Source organism: Podarcis vaucheri (assembly GCF_965113315.1).
Source record: "Podarcis vaucheri genome assembly, chromosome: 1".
Taxonomy (NCBI): domain Eukaryota; kingdom Metazoa; phylum Chordata; class Lepidosauria; order Squamata; family Lacertidae; genus Podarcis; species Podarcis vaucheri.
In genome coordinates this window covers 53,268,185-53,282,909 of record NC_138759.1, presented here as the reverse complement: position 1 = coordinate 53,282,909, position 14,725 = coordinate 53,268,185, and the positions used below count along the sequence as shown (strand labels likewise).

General features: G+C 45.1%; 1 protein-coding gene across 3 annotated transcripts in view; it reads left to right on the top strand.

Annotated features, from left to right (window-relative positions):
* The window catches only part of MAPK8IP1 (mitogen-activated protein kinase 8 interacting protein 1), a 59,391-nt gene that overhangs the window by 14,488 nt on the left and 30,178 nt on the right, over positions 1-14,725 (top strand). For 2 of the 3 annotated variants that reach the window (XM_082224950.1, XM_082224948.1), the window contains exon 2: positions 11,212-11,317. Coding sequence is in view for 2 of the 3 variants with exons in the window: in XM_082224948.1 (XP_082081074.1) it covers positions 11,212-11,317 (106 nt within the window). In the remaining variant the exon portion in view is untranslated. Of the gene's footprint in view, positions 1-3,432; positions 3,588-11,211; positions 11,318-14,725 lie in introns of those variants that run through there. The other variant, XM_082224949.1, reaches the window with a different exon arrangement.

Sequence of the window (14,725 nt, the reverse complement as noted above, 5' to 3'; positions counted from 1 at the left end):
AAGAGCCCACTTCAGTGTAATAAATAGCTGCATGCATATAACACAGTCTTGGTGAGGATGCCGCTGACAATCTCTGCAAATGCATTGTCACAATCAATAACAAGGAGAAAATATGGTTAATGAACACAGAGCTAAACTGAGGAAGCAGAAGCAAGGAGAGAAGGGCAGGCAATGATGAATGCTTCTTTGTGAAAGCAATGGGGCTGTTGAGACTGCATGGATAGCAGTGGCACAGTGACATGGGGAAGGGGACTGTGTCCCTAACAGAAGGATTCTCCCTGCATGTGCTTGAGTAGAACCACATAATGGAGTTCAGTAATGTGCTCTAGTCATGGGCCATTGCAAGTCCATATGGAGCATCCCTGTGTAACATCTGCCAGGGTTGGTTTTTGTCTCCCCTGCTTTAGCTGTTGCCCAAATGCCAGTGTACCTTCCTATATAATGGCAGTTTCAAGTTATTGATTATAGGGCATACTTAGCAATGGAGAGAAGCTGTTACTATTTTATCCAATGCCCAGCAAGCTCAGATTTCATGAAATGGCAGCAGCTAAGGTGCCAAATGATATTCTTCTGGTCCCAGACTGATAGGTTTGGGAATCTATGTTGCTTGACCTAATCCAGGTTCAGAAATAATGACAAGGCACACCTTCAGTTGTGGATCAAAATCAGGTGCTTGGGATTGTGGTGGTCTGAGAATGTTTGTTTGTGTCAATCCCAAATGCAGGCTTAGTGCATAACCTTTTGTACAGCGCGGGGATTTCTCAATTGCTCTGGCTGCAACTGGCATGATGGAGATAGCTATCCCATTCTGCCTCATTCAAGAGTTTGGCATCTTCCTCTGAGCAACCTGAGCTTGGGCTGATGTCAGAGAGAGGATATTGAGCTAGATGGTCCATGGACCTAATTCAGTTTGGCAGCCCCGATGGGAAAAAGCAAGGCTGAAAATGAAAGACGGTCAGGAAAGAGAAAAAGGTGATGTAGCAAAAATGGTAAGAAGGAAGCAGCACAAGACAGCATGCACCAGGTTCTGTGAAAGCAAATATAATGACATCAGAGGTGGGGGTAGAGGCAAAAAAATCAAAGAGAGATAAAATGTTGAACAAATGCATTTTGGTTATGTGGAGCTCAAGTAATTAAAATGGTATTAACATTAACAAGAAATGCAATGACGTTGAAGGCAGTGCCCATTAAAGTTGAATTTCTCATCTCCCTCTCTTGTAAAATCATGGGAGTTGCGTTTTGGGGACACAGCAGTACGCATCATGCTTCTATGAGCTGGCAGTCCTTTGTCTAACTCATTTGGAGGAACATTATGATAGCCCAGCGACTGTTCTCCTTGTGTAACATTAGCATGAATTACCTGGACTGATGCTCGGGGGTTCTCTCTGTGTCTCTAGGATTGCCTCCCCCCAGTTGTTGCCCTGCAGATGCCATTGAACTACAAGTTCCCTAATCCTTTACTGTTGGCTACACTGACTGGGAGTGATGGGCCTTGCAGTCCAAAATATCTGGAAGGCCCCAGCCTGGGGAAGGCTGCTCTCTAGAGGCTTTGCTGTGGTGGTGTTTTAAAAGCATAATGCTCCTTACAGCCTGATCCTCGGAGTGCTGTGCTGCTGGAGGTCCCAGTGAAGTGAATGAGGCAGGCATGTACCTTTATAGAATATTTTGGAAGAGCAGACTGTCTGTCTTCTGGGCCAGCTTCTTAATGGGGTGGCTCCAGCTGGCTTCTGTGGTTTAAATTAAGCTCCAGCCAGAATCCCTTAATGAACATGCAGTTGCTGCTGTTGACCTAACTCCCTCTCCGCAAATGTTCTTAAAAGCTTTCAATCCACCTGGGTTTTGGAATTGTCCCCAGCAGAGATCCCTGGGCAACTTGCATAGCAGCCTCTGTGCCTGAGAGCCAATCTGGATGCGAAGGGTTGCTGAGGGAGCTCTAGGGTTAAGTGCTTTGCACCTGCTGTTCCGCTCTCTTCTCCATGTCATTCAAAATAGACTTAGTGCTATTCTCCCAGCCCAGACCAAGGGGGATGTGTGAGCCCCTAATGTAGAGTTCGCTTGTTTATCACCCCCCAGCAGGTGATAGAGATGGTGATATTCTTTCAGATGCTGTGGAGCAACTGGAAGTGTGCAGTTCGCACATCTTGCTCTGCATCCCTTCCATATCGGAAGCTGCTCCATGTTCCTCCTTCCTAGTAATAAGGCTAATAGTGCTTCACTGCCCTTGAGGGTGATGGTGGTAAACACTATAATAAAGACTGGGAATCACTTAAGACTGTGATAAAGGACCCTTCACATAAATTGGCTGCCACATGGAGGCCATTTGAAATGGTGCCTGCATGGCAACTTCTCCAGGGAGCAAGCTGCTCAGGGACAGTGGCTCACCTGTGCCAGTGGACTGCAGGCCTGCCGAAAAAGGAGAAAGGTGGCACTGCAGCGCCTTGTCCAAAGCCAGCAGGAGGTTTAGACCCTGAGGTCCCATTTTAAAATTAAATGCAGTAAGTCTGCAGCTTTTACGCATTTAACTTGTGTACATTCAGCTTTATGTGTGTGGCAAAAATGAAAATAAATGGAAAGGGGGTGGGGCTCGGGGGGGTGATGACTTGAACCCAATGTGTTTTGGCTATACACTATTTGGGCTTTAGCCGCTATCCCCAGATCATAACCCCAGCATAAGTTGAGTGTATGGTACACGAGGGATGGGCAACCTGTAGCTCTCCAGAAGTTGAAAGACTCCAACTCCTATCAGCCTCAGCCACCATGGTCAATAATCAGAGATGGTGGGAGTTGTAGTCCAGCGACATTGGGCAGCCACAGGTCCCCATTGCTGCAGACTACAATAGGCTTGCTGTCCCACCAGAGTAAACACTGGCCTGTGTTAACTAACCCAGGTGAGTTAACAAGGGGATGTAGATGAACAACCCTGGGGATACTTACTTTGGTAAGTACCTGGATGGTATAAGCAAGCTCTGCCTCTGCCCTGTGCTAGCCATTTTAGATTCCTTGTGTAACAATATTCCTCTGCCTGAATAATGGAGATGGCTGGGTCGTCCTCTGGCACTTGGGGACTCTGGTCCCATGCAGCCTTGTTGGGGCAGAGGCATTGCAAGGTCAAGGGGAAGGATGGCTTGGCAGAGCTTAGTGCCACTGATGTGGTAACTCGATTCCCCACTTTCCCCCTTGACTGCAGCTGATGGGGAGGGGAGCAGAGATGCGGCTTGATCAGAAGCCTGCCTGGCTGAGGGAAGCAGCAGACCAGGCAGAGTGCAGGGCTTGGCACCATCTCAGCCCAGAGGGTTCTTTCCCCCCACCCACCCCAGACAGCTGAGTCCATTTATTTTTAATGAGCTCCCTTAGAATGCGCAGTGAGAAGGAGAGAGCAGCGCGAGCGGCAGATTCTCCCCAACCGGGACAGGCAGAGGAGACGGCACATACACAACTCTCCTTTTTCTTAAGGGGGGAGGCCTCCCTTCAACTGCGGCCGCTGCTCCTCTCCCCCTGAGGCGGGGATCCTCTTAAATGAAGTTTGAACTTAAAATGCAGTCGAGCACAGAGGAGGAGAGCTGGCTTGAGGATCAGTGGGAGAAATGGTATGTCTGGGGGCAGGAGGGGGCCTGGGGGGGGACGGGACACAGAGCTGGTCTTGTGCACCTGTACAGCGTTTTTACATTAAAAAAAAAAAAAGCATTTCCGTTTGGCTTTATACCAGCCCATTTATTTAACCGGTGAAGTCTGACTTGCTAAAAACCCTGTTTGAGCAAGGTGTCTGCATAGCAGCTGCGGCCTCTGTGTGCAGACTTTGTTGCAAACTTTTATCTGCTGCGAAATAGGATTGAAAGGCAGTCGGGGCAGGGCAAGGAAACCAGACCATTTGGGTAGAGTTCTGCTAGTCTCTCTCTGGCATGGCTGGCTTTGAGCCCAAATGGGACTCCTTAGTTGCCAAAAGGAAAATATTGGTCTGTCAAGAGAGTTTTCTTTCTTGGTGCTAAGAAGCCGTCTGCAGGAGACCTTTGCTGTAGGGGAGGTCAGGATCATGTAGACATTGTGGTGAATAAGTGGTGTGGGGAGGGCAGGAGTAGATCTCCCAGCGCCCTGGCATGAACCTGTAAGTTGCCACTTGCTGTCACTGATGGATCAAACACACAGCACACCCCAGAACTGAATATGTGGGGCTCACTGCAGGGGAAATCCCCCAGTCTATCATACAATTGGTGCTGTCTTCAGTTCCACTTTCAATGAGAAAGTATGGCAGTCCCTTTATGTCAGACAGGAGCAGATTTAATACTGCTGTTAGCTGGGAGTGACAAACCAAAGGCTTTGCAGGGCTCTTCTGAATGGGTGTAGGTAATTGGGGAAAATGCTCCTGCTGGGCTATTGTGGTAATTGCCCATTTGTTAGCCTCCCAGTGACAGGGAGAGATATTTGCATGCAATAGAACAAGTATGAACAGAAGAGATTTCCTGACCCCTGTGACCTCTCTGGAACAGGAGAGGAAATCAATTAATGCTTTGGCAGCCCATCATATAGACTCTCCATCCCTCTCCTAATATTCCTCTCTTCTTTCTTCCCTTCCTGTGTGCAGCCCCTCAGAGACGTACAGGTTTCATGTCAAATGCCCCACCCCCTTGTTAATCCAGATGGGCAATTCAATTACAGCCCTGCTACGAATCCCTTCCCTAACTCCAGCTCCATGCAACTTTCTCTGTAGCTCTGGAAATCCCTGGTCCCGATATCACTGTGCCAATGCAGGGGAGAACAGAAGACAAGGCACCACGCTCCTTGATGGGTATCTTTTGCCTCCTTTGCAGTGTAAAGTACAAGCCAGAGAGTTGCAGTTCAAAATGGTATAATAATTTATAATATTAATAATTTATTATTTATACCCCGCCCATCTGGATGGTAACCTCTTACACGTGCTATGCCTCCCAGTGTGACTGGTAATGCCCAGTGGGGAGGGCGGGGAGTTTCCTCCCTCCGTGAGTAATAAAGCTAAGCAAAGGATTCAGCTGGGAGCTGCTGGGAGAGCAATGGCTTCTCTGCTGAACCCTGCTCTGTGCAGCAGGCTGCGCTTCAACCAGCAACAATTTTCTCTGTGCAAAGACTTGCCCTTGGCAAAATGTCCCCAAATGTTCCCTGCTGTTCTCCTGTGAATTGATCTCAAGCAAAAGCCATTGACTGCATATTGGAGGGGCTGCAGAAAGCACTTTGGCAGGGTTTCAGAGGAAGGAATTAGAATCTATATTGATAAGATGCATTGAGATGATCTGTGGATGATTCATTATTTCCTTCCTTACTGCCTTTTTCTTACCTCCATGGGGAGCAGATAGGCTGACGTGTCTACTCTGGTTCTTAAGGCTAAATGCAGTCTCTTCTCTTGAGGATATTGTCAGTGTTGGGGAAGGGCATTTCCTCTTCTGTGGGGAAAGGACACCTGGGGGGGAGAACATAAAAGGCTCTTTCTGCGTCTTGGTAGATCCCTGGATATTAGGGAGTAACTGAGGTTTTCATTTGGAGGAAGCTGACTGGGCAAAGGCCAGCAGTAAATTGCTAAATATTGTCTATGTTTCTGCTCATACAGTTTTGTTTTAGAGTTGATTTGTAAAACTATTGGATTGAATTTTTGTGTATTTTATACTTTGATATCTGTGCTGTAAACTGCTTTGGAACACAACTGATGAAGGGCAGTTTAGAAATTAATTAAATAAATGCACTTCAAAGGATTAAAGAAGGGTGAGTCCTGTTGTTGCCAAGTGTTCTTGGTAGGTTTTCTCACTCTTTCTGTTTGAACTGCCTGGAAGCCTGGACAGCTTCCATAAAGTACCAAGGTGGTGTACAACAATATAAACAGGTACAATAAAACAGAAGATGCCACAAAACAATACAAAATAACTGGTTCATCTTGGGGGGGGGGGAATTAAGCAACTGAAAAAAGTGTGAAGAGTTATAAACTGAACCTTCTTTATTCAAAAGCCTGCTTTTCTCATGCTCTGTCCCCACTTCTTAGTTTCCTTTTCATATTGATGGTTTCTTTATGATGAGACGTACATATGGCGCAACACAATTGGGTCAATTCTGCAGATGTTCTTGAATAATTCAGGCCAGACAGAGCATTTGGGTTGAATCCGGACAGTTCTAGGATCCTAACATTTTAAGACGAAGTTCAGCCTAAAAAGGAGTTGACAGCGAGCTAGAAAGGTGTCCATTGGTTCTGCCAGATGTTGCTGTAGTGTACAGTATTATGTTGACAAGGTTAATTTTTCACTATTAAAATGCTGTTTTGAGATATCTGGCTTCATCTTCCATTTTCATAATGCATATTCAAAACCTTCAGAGTTGGGAAAGAGGTTAGATGAGGGATGAGAACTCAAGTTACTTACGGATTGTAACTATCTTGCTGGAGTGATTCAAATTTAGGTTTGTGCAGTTGAAGTGCTTTTACCTAGGAATTGTGAGATAGCAATCAACAGGAAGCTGTTATAATATCTGTGCAAACAGTTCAGGATTAATGTTTAATAAATAGCCATGGGGGAATGTGAGTATAAGGTCTGTTGGCTAATTTGGCTAAAATCTATGCAAAGTGGTAAGGAAAATGAAATTGAGTGGAACTGTTTATCAGTGGAGACTTCAACATTAGGGGTTAAAGGTAGAGCCCTCCCAATCAAAAGGGACATTATTAAAGACAACTAAACCATCTCAACAGGTTGAGTATTTTCATCCTGACCCCCTGCTCTGTCTTATGAAACTGAGCAGCCAGAACCCACATTGCCACTCTGGGTGACCACTTGTACAGTGCATCACCAAAAAGAAAAAAGAACAGATTTGCATTTAGAAATGCAAATTCAGAAATCATTGCAATAATTTAATCAGAAGAACATCTCAGCGTAGAGTAGGGAGACTGTGCCCTGTAAACCTGCTCTGTCTCTCTGCTAGGCAGTTTTTGGGGACTATCCTCTACAAAGTAGGACTCTTGGCCACCCTGCTGTCACCTGGGATGAAATAGATTATCGTTCATCTTTATTGTTTCAATTGGTCTTTTGGAGGAGGGGGATATTGGGTGGGGGCAAGCAAGACGCTGACTTTGCAGCTTGCTGTGCATTGTCTGTTTTTCACATAAGCACGTTTTCAGGGACTGTTTGCCAGTGAAATTTGGCAATGAAAAGATTTGGACCTCAAGGCGGCTTGGATGTTGCAGTGATTGACAGAAAAAATGGAGATGTGGTACCAAAAGAAATAATCCAAAATCCAGGGGCAGGAGTGATGCAAAGCCTCACAAAGATGCTTAAATGTGTTTGTTTTAAAAGCCATACAAATATAGTACAAACAAGATGAATTTTAACAGGGAGAAATGTAAAGTATTGCACTTGGGCAAAAAAAATGAGAGGCACAAATACAAGATGGCTGACACCTGGCTTGAGAGCAGTACATGTGAAAAGGATCTAGGAGTCTTGGTTGACCACAAACTTGACATGAGCCAACAGTGTGACGCGGCAGCTAAAAAAGTCAATGCAATTCTGGGCTGCATAAATAGGAGTATAGCATCTAGATCAAGGGAAGTAATAGTGCCACTGTATTCTGCTCTGGTCAGACCTCACCTGGAGTACTGTGTCCAGTTCTGGGCACCACAGTTCAAGAAGGACACTGACAAACTGGAACGTGTCCAGAGGAAGACAACCAAAATGGTCAAAGTCCTGGAAACGATGCCTTATGAGGAACGGCTAAGGGAGCTGGGCATGTTTAGCCTGGAGAAGAGGAGGTTAAGGGGTGATATGATAGCCATGTTCAAATATATAAAAGGATGTCACATAGAGGAGGGAGAAAGGTTGTTTTCTGCTGCTCCAGAGAAGCGGACACGGAGCAATGGATCCAAACTACAAGAAAGAAGATTCCACCTAAACATTAGGAAGAACTTCCTGACAGTAAGAGCTGTTCGACAGTGGAATTTGCTGCCAAGGAGTGTGGTGGAGTCTCCTACTTTGGAGGTCTTTAAGCAGAGGCTTGACAACCATATGTCAGGAGTGCTCTGATGGTGTTTCCTGCTTGGCAGGGGGTTGGACTCGATGGCCCTTGTGGTCTCTTCCAACTCTATGATTCTATGATTCTATAGTATGCCTACTATGTTTTGCTGCCTTCAGGGGCAGAAATATTCCTAAAAGCTTTAAACCACAGGTGTGCAATGTAGGGAATGCTTGCAGCCCCTAACAACACCTGAAACTGCCTAATTCCTTCCACCCTCTTAGAGTTTCTTCCATCCCCATTGTTTCCTCTCCACCCCACTAGTTTTTAAAATTATTTCCCCCTCTTTCTTCATAGTTTCAGAGGAACTGATTTTAAAAATGGTAGATTTCTGCTACATATATGTATATTGCACATTAAAGTCAGGAATTACTTTCACTTGTTTTCCAGAACAGTAGCAGTACAGTATTGGTCTGATTGTATTAAAAACACCCTTTGTATTTGAGAACAACCCCATTAAACTCAATGGGGTTTACTTTTATTCTGAGCCAACCTGCATAGATATGAGGATTCTTATCTGAGTAGCCATAATAAAAATTGAAAGCACAGCAGTGTTTATACAACATTAGCTATTTTTTATTTACATATTTTCTTACATTTATATCCTACTCTTCTTCCATCATGGAACCCAAGGCAACATACATATGATTTCCTGGAGGTCTCCCAATCCAGGCACTGACCAGCCCTAGTCCTGCTTAACTTCAGTAAGATGATGACCTCAAGTGCCTTCAGACCATACTCTGAGACCATTCTCAAACACTTTCATCTCTGGCCCATCATTGGCTTTGGCTTCCATAACTGTCAACATGCAGCCCCTGAGAGAATTTTTTCCCTCTTGACGGGGGGGGGGGGGAGTTTGTCCCCTTGTGGTTTTAAGTGAATTATATCAATGAGATATTTTTGCCCCTAAAGAAAACAACACAGCAAAGCACATTGGATAGAATTATTATTATTATTATTATTATTATTATACCCTGCCCATCTGGCTGGGTTTTTGCGGCCATTCTGGGTGGCTTACAACATATCTAAAAATGTAATAAAAGCATCAATCCTTAAAAACTTCAGATGTATTCTAAAAGTCAGATAGTTGTTTATTTCCTTGACATCTGAAGGGAGGGTGTTCCACAGGGTGGGCGCCACTACCGAGAAGGCCCTCTGCCTGTTTCCCTGTAACTTCGCTTCTCACAGTGAGGGAACCAGCAGAAGACCCTCGGAGAAGGACCTCGGTGTCAGGGCTGAGCAATGGGGTTGGAGGCCATTTAGGGGTTTAAAGGTCAGCACCAACACTTTGAATTGTGCTTGGAAACGTACTGGATCCAAATGATCTGCATCCTCCAGGCATGCCTGGAGTTGTTCAGCAACCATTCACACAATCACCTTGCCCAAGAATGGAAGATTTGAGACTGGGCGATAGTTGGCCATCGTGGCCGCATCTAAAGATGGCTTTTTAAGAAGCGGTTTAATAACCACCTCTTTCAGCGGGTCTAGGAAGGCTCCCTCACAGAGGGAAGCATTCACCAGCCCATGGAGCCCATCACCTAGCTCTTCCTGCTTTTATAACCCAGGATGGGCAAGTATCAAGGAGACAGGTGGTCAGTTTCACTTGTCCAAGCAGCCTGTCCACATCCTCGGAGGTAACAGATTGGAATTGATCCCATACAATATGACCAGACAGAACCCTAGCACTCTTCTACCCTGGCCCTGCTCCCACAGTGGAGTCTACATCTTTCCGATTCTGAGCGACTTTATCTGCAAAGAACTTTGCAACATCATTGCGGGAGATCTTGGGGTCATCACCAGGCCCCAATGGGGGAGGTGGTTCCGTTAGATATATAATATACCCGGTATATCATGTTTTTAAAAATCAAGCTTCATTTTGAAGTTTTACCTCATCCTTTTTTCTTTTTTCTTTTTTCTTTTGCACCAACACTCTATTCCTACCCTGCCAGCACAGTCATGCACACACCACTCAAACCTGGAAGGTGGTTTCCCTAACCCCAGATATATGGGACTTAGTTGTGATTACCCAGTAGTGAGGAGCCCTCTCTGCATGACCAGAGGTTATTTCTTCACATTTTCAAGTCATGCTGCTGAAAATAGCTTCCCGTTCTGTGTTGCATTGGGCTGCATCTCAAATTAAACCATTAACATTGGCCTTGTGGGCTGAAACAACTTTAAACCCCTTTTTTTCCTATACTCATATAACATTTATATAAAAAAAGAATGCCTTTAAATATGTTCTTTCAATTTTAGCAAATGTAGCGGTTTGGTTTGAGAGGGTTTAAAAATAAAAAGCTTCATGGAGCTAAAGGCAAGTGTGTTACGGGACACTGTAATCACTTTGATTATTTTGGTTGGTTAGCAACAGGTATGTATGTTGTAGGGAGAGAGAGAGAGAGAGAGAGAGATAGCTTATGCCTTTCCACACACACACCCCATAGGGAAAGGCTGGGGAATCTCTGGCTCCCCAAATGTTATTGGACTCCCAACTCCTATCAGCCCCAGTGAGCATGGTTCATGGTCAGGGATGATGGGAGCTGGATGCCAGTGCGCAGGTTCCTATCCCTGGTATAGGGAGTAATTGATGTTTCTGCACATCTTTGAGAACATTATTTCCTTTTGTACGCCCTGGTGTTGGGAAAGGAGGGGCTCAAAATAGTGCCTCCCCCAACTCTCTCACCAGCTACCACCACGTGAGACCAACCTCTGTGTTCAGGGCTGCAGGGAATGTTGAAAATACCGCAGCACAAAGAACAGAAGAATCAGGGAAACTCTCAGATAACCAGCACAGTAGAAGGTAAAATTCCTTTGGAGTCTCTGCTCAGTGGATTATCTAATATAGTAATTGTTAATTTAGCTTGGCAGGCAATTAACCTCTTCTCTCTTTTGGATCCAGGCCTGGGGTTATCACCTTGCCCCAAGCATCACTGTGTGTGTTTGGTGCCCCGCAAGACGAATGCCTCGCAAGACGAAAAACTCGCTAGACGAAAGAGTTTTCCGTTTTTTGAGTCGTTCCGCAAGACGAATTTCCCTATGGGCTTGCTTCACTAAGCCGCTAATAGCCGTGCTTCGCAAGACGAAAAAACCGCAAGACGAAGAGACTTGCAGAACGGATTAATTTTGTCTTGCAAGGCACCACTGTATTTCCTTTTTGGCTAGCTTTCCTTGATGGATAACCTCACACTCTTTGCCTTAACTTAGGCTCACCCATGACATCAGCCTGGAGGAATTTGAGGATGAAGATCTCTCTGAAATCACGGATGAGTGTGGAATCAGCCTGCACTGCAAGGACAGTTTGGCCTCACTGGTAAGGAAATCAGTGCTTCCTTAATTACTGCTAACGAAACACCCATTCCCACCCAATAGGCAGGTAAGGGATGCGGTAATTGTTTCTTGGCAGGTCAAGCCACAGCCATTGCGCGCGCACACACACACACACACAGAGAGAGAGAGAGAGAGAGATGTACTTTCTCAATTTGAACCCCCTTCTATCTCCACCCTTTGGATCTGCTTAAGCCTTACTCATTCTCCCCAGTACAAGAAGAGGACTTGTTTGGTTCTTACCATAGGGGACCAGACATTTTTATGATTCTTTTCTGGACGTCCTTAGACCAGCCTTCCCCAATCTGGTGCATCACTGTGCTGGTTGGGGCTGATGGGTGTTGTCCTTTAAAATACCCAAAGAGTAGCTGGTTGGGGGAAGCTGGCAGGCAGTAATGGTTCGCCTGTCTCTCTGTGGTTTGTGTTCAGTTCTCTTTATGCTGCATCCTGGGTCTGGGTCACCCTGAGGCAACGTCACTGCAATGCACTGTCTCTTGACTGCACCTGGAGGAGCACCCAGGCCTGAAGCAAAGGCAGGTGCCGCTGCTATTGTGTGCTTATTAAGCAATCCTTCTTGCATGAGGCTCTAGACTGGGACTCATTCCCAGCTGCAGATCAGCAGGGGTTGGACTTGATCTATGAAGTATTAACTGTTCTCAGCCTTCGAGAAACTTTCCTCAGCATTTATGAAATCTGAGGGCACTTAAATGAAGGACATCTTGTGTGGAGAGTTTTGCTAAGCAATGGGAATTGGCATCATCCTTAGATATCCTGCAATAATCTCAACTTTTGATTGGCAGAGCCTTCAGTCTATATTGTACTGAAGGTTCATTTCCTTTTATGAGGCTTCATTTTAAAAGCTCCTCCCTTTATTCCAAAGCATCTTGCATGTCTTTTTATGCCCACATCTCACACTCCCATAGCGCATGATGGATGGTTCTTATTTCTTGTTTAGGGAATTGTTTAATGTTTGATGTTTTATTGTGTTTTTAAGATTCTGTTGGGATCCGCCCAGAGTGGCTGGGGAAATCAATCAATAAATCAATCAATAAATAAAATTATTATTCCCATAGCTAATTGCTAACACTAGAGCTGCTGAGGTTGAAGCCTCAATGATAGCCAAATCCTTTTGTATAGAAGCCTTTCTCCCTAATCCCAGATATATGCAAAGTGGTTATGGTTAATCGGTGATTAGGAAAGGAGCTCAGCACATGCTTGGAGGCATTCTTCTCTATGTTTACATCACACAGACCAAAGCACAAAGCTGTTGTCTGGAAAGAACTTGTGATTCTACCCAAAGTCTGGTTTTGTAGATGAGACCTTCTGTTTGGATTCGGGTTTTTTCCTATGGAAACATTTCCTCATGTGAAACTTAAGGAGATATATGGCCATGTGAGATTTGTACCACCACAGTGTGTTAGGCACCACCTTAGATCTGAATCTGCTGAAATGAAGAAGAAGAAGAGGAGTTTGGATTTGATATCCTACTTTATCACTACCCTAAGAAGTCTCAAAGCGGCTAACATTCTCCTTTCCCTTCCTCCCCCACAACAAACACTCTGTGAGGTGAGTGGGGCTGAGAGACTTCAAAGAAGTGTGACTAGCCCAAGGTCACCCAGCAGCTGCGTGTGGAGGAACGGAGACGGTTCCCCAGATTACAAGACTACCACTACACCACACTGGCTCCCTGCACTCTAAATGAGCCCACAAGGGTTGCAGGGTGACTTGGTAGTGGCTCTAGCAGTACTATGTCGCTAGCACTGCAGTGCTGATGGAAAGCAAATGCAACCAAATAATCCATTGGGTACAAAAGTAATTCCTGCTCCAGGATCCCAACCAGCCTTCCTGGCTTTGCTGGCCCCAGAGCATTCAACCTGCCAGAACATGAATGGGACCTACCATGGGGAAGGGCCATAGCTCAGATCCGCTTTGCATGCAGAGGATCCCAGGTTCAGTCTCTGGCATCTCCAGGTCAAGCTAGGAGAGACCCCTGCCTGAGACCCTGGGGAGATGCTGCCAATCAGTGTAGACAGTATTGAGCTAGAGGGACCAATGGTCTGACTCCGTATAAGGCAGTTTCTATGCTCCTAATAGTAGTAAGGCAGGCATGGCCAAACTTGGCCCTCCAGATGTTTTGGGACTACTGTTCCCATCATCCCTGACCACTGGTCCTGTTAACTAGGGATGATGGGAGTTGTAGTCCCAAAAACATCTGGATGGCCAAGTTTGGCCATGCCTGTAGTAAGGGAAACAGATGAAATAAAATTGCTTTTCCTACCCCTTTCTGGGACCCCTCCCTTGACTAAAGCATATCTTTCCCACCAGCCTTGAAGGTTGCATGTTGAAGAAGTCGGGAAAGATTCAGACGGCAATTTGAGCTGTCTGTGAAAGCCACAGGAGATTGTAAAATGGTGGAGTTTCAAAACTGCATGCTTTTCTGACAACAGAGGCAGAAGTGTGATGCATTTATTATGTATGCCATGCTAGAGGGAAGAAAGCTGCGGAGATGTAAAGAAAAGCTGAGAGGGTTCTCTGTCGCCAGAGGAAGTGCGTTCTCTACAAATGAGATACAGAACATTTCAGGCTCCGGGGGGAAAGGACTTAATGGGCAACTTCCAATTAACCACTCTGAACTTCAACGCTTGGAACATGCTGGCTGTGACTGAGCCACGTAGTTTTGAGATGAAGCTCAAGAAGGTGCTTGAAGAAGAATTAAGGGATAGAAAACCTAGAAGAGATTTTTTTCTCTTCTTTCTTTTTGTAAATAAGAAGTAATTTTTAAAGAATAAACTCCGGTTATGTTACAGCTGGGCAGAGTACATGGACACTGATCAAAACAAATACGTTGTGTATCCAGGCACTTTGCAGAGACATACTGAGAAAGGAGCTAAAAGGAGAGAGAGTGATCACAGCCAGAAAAAAAAAAATGCCTAAGACACAAAATTCTGAAAGAAGCTAAAATATGACTTAATGGTTTACATGGAACTGACAAAAAATTCCCCCAAGGGGCATCACTTATGGTGGGGGGAGAGAGAGAGAGAGAGAGAGAGATTGAATACCCTGAGCTGAGGTTTCTACATACTGTATTTTTCCATGTATAAGACTAGGTTTTTCTCCTAAAAAATAATGTCCAAAATTTGGGGGTGTCTTATACACGGATAGATCTTTCCCCATTTTCTTAAATTGGAGTACCCCCCCAAATTGGGGCATCTTATACATGTAGGGGTCTTATAGACAGAAAAATACAGTAATTGTTTGAAATCAGTTTTGATTGTGCAGACTGTAGTCATTCAAAATCAGAGCACCATTTGCAGAAAATACTGGGGGCTTGCTCATAAACTCAGGAGCGTGTTGGGTTTTCTATCTCCTTACAGTTGTGTCACTGGACTGGGTA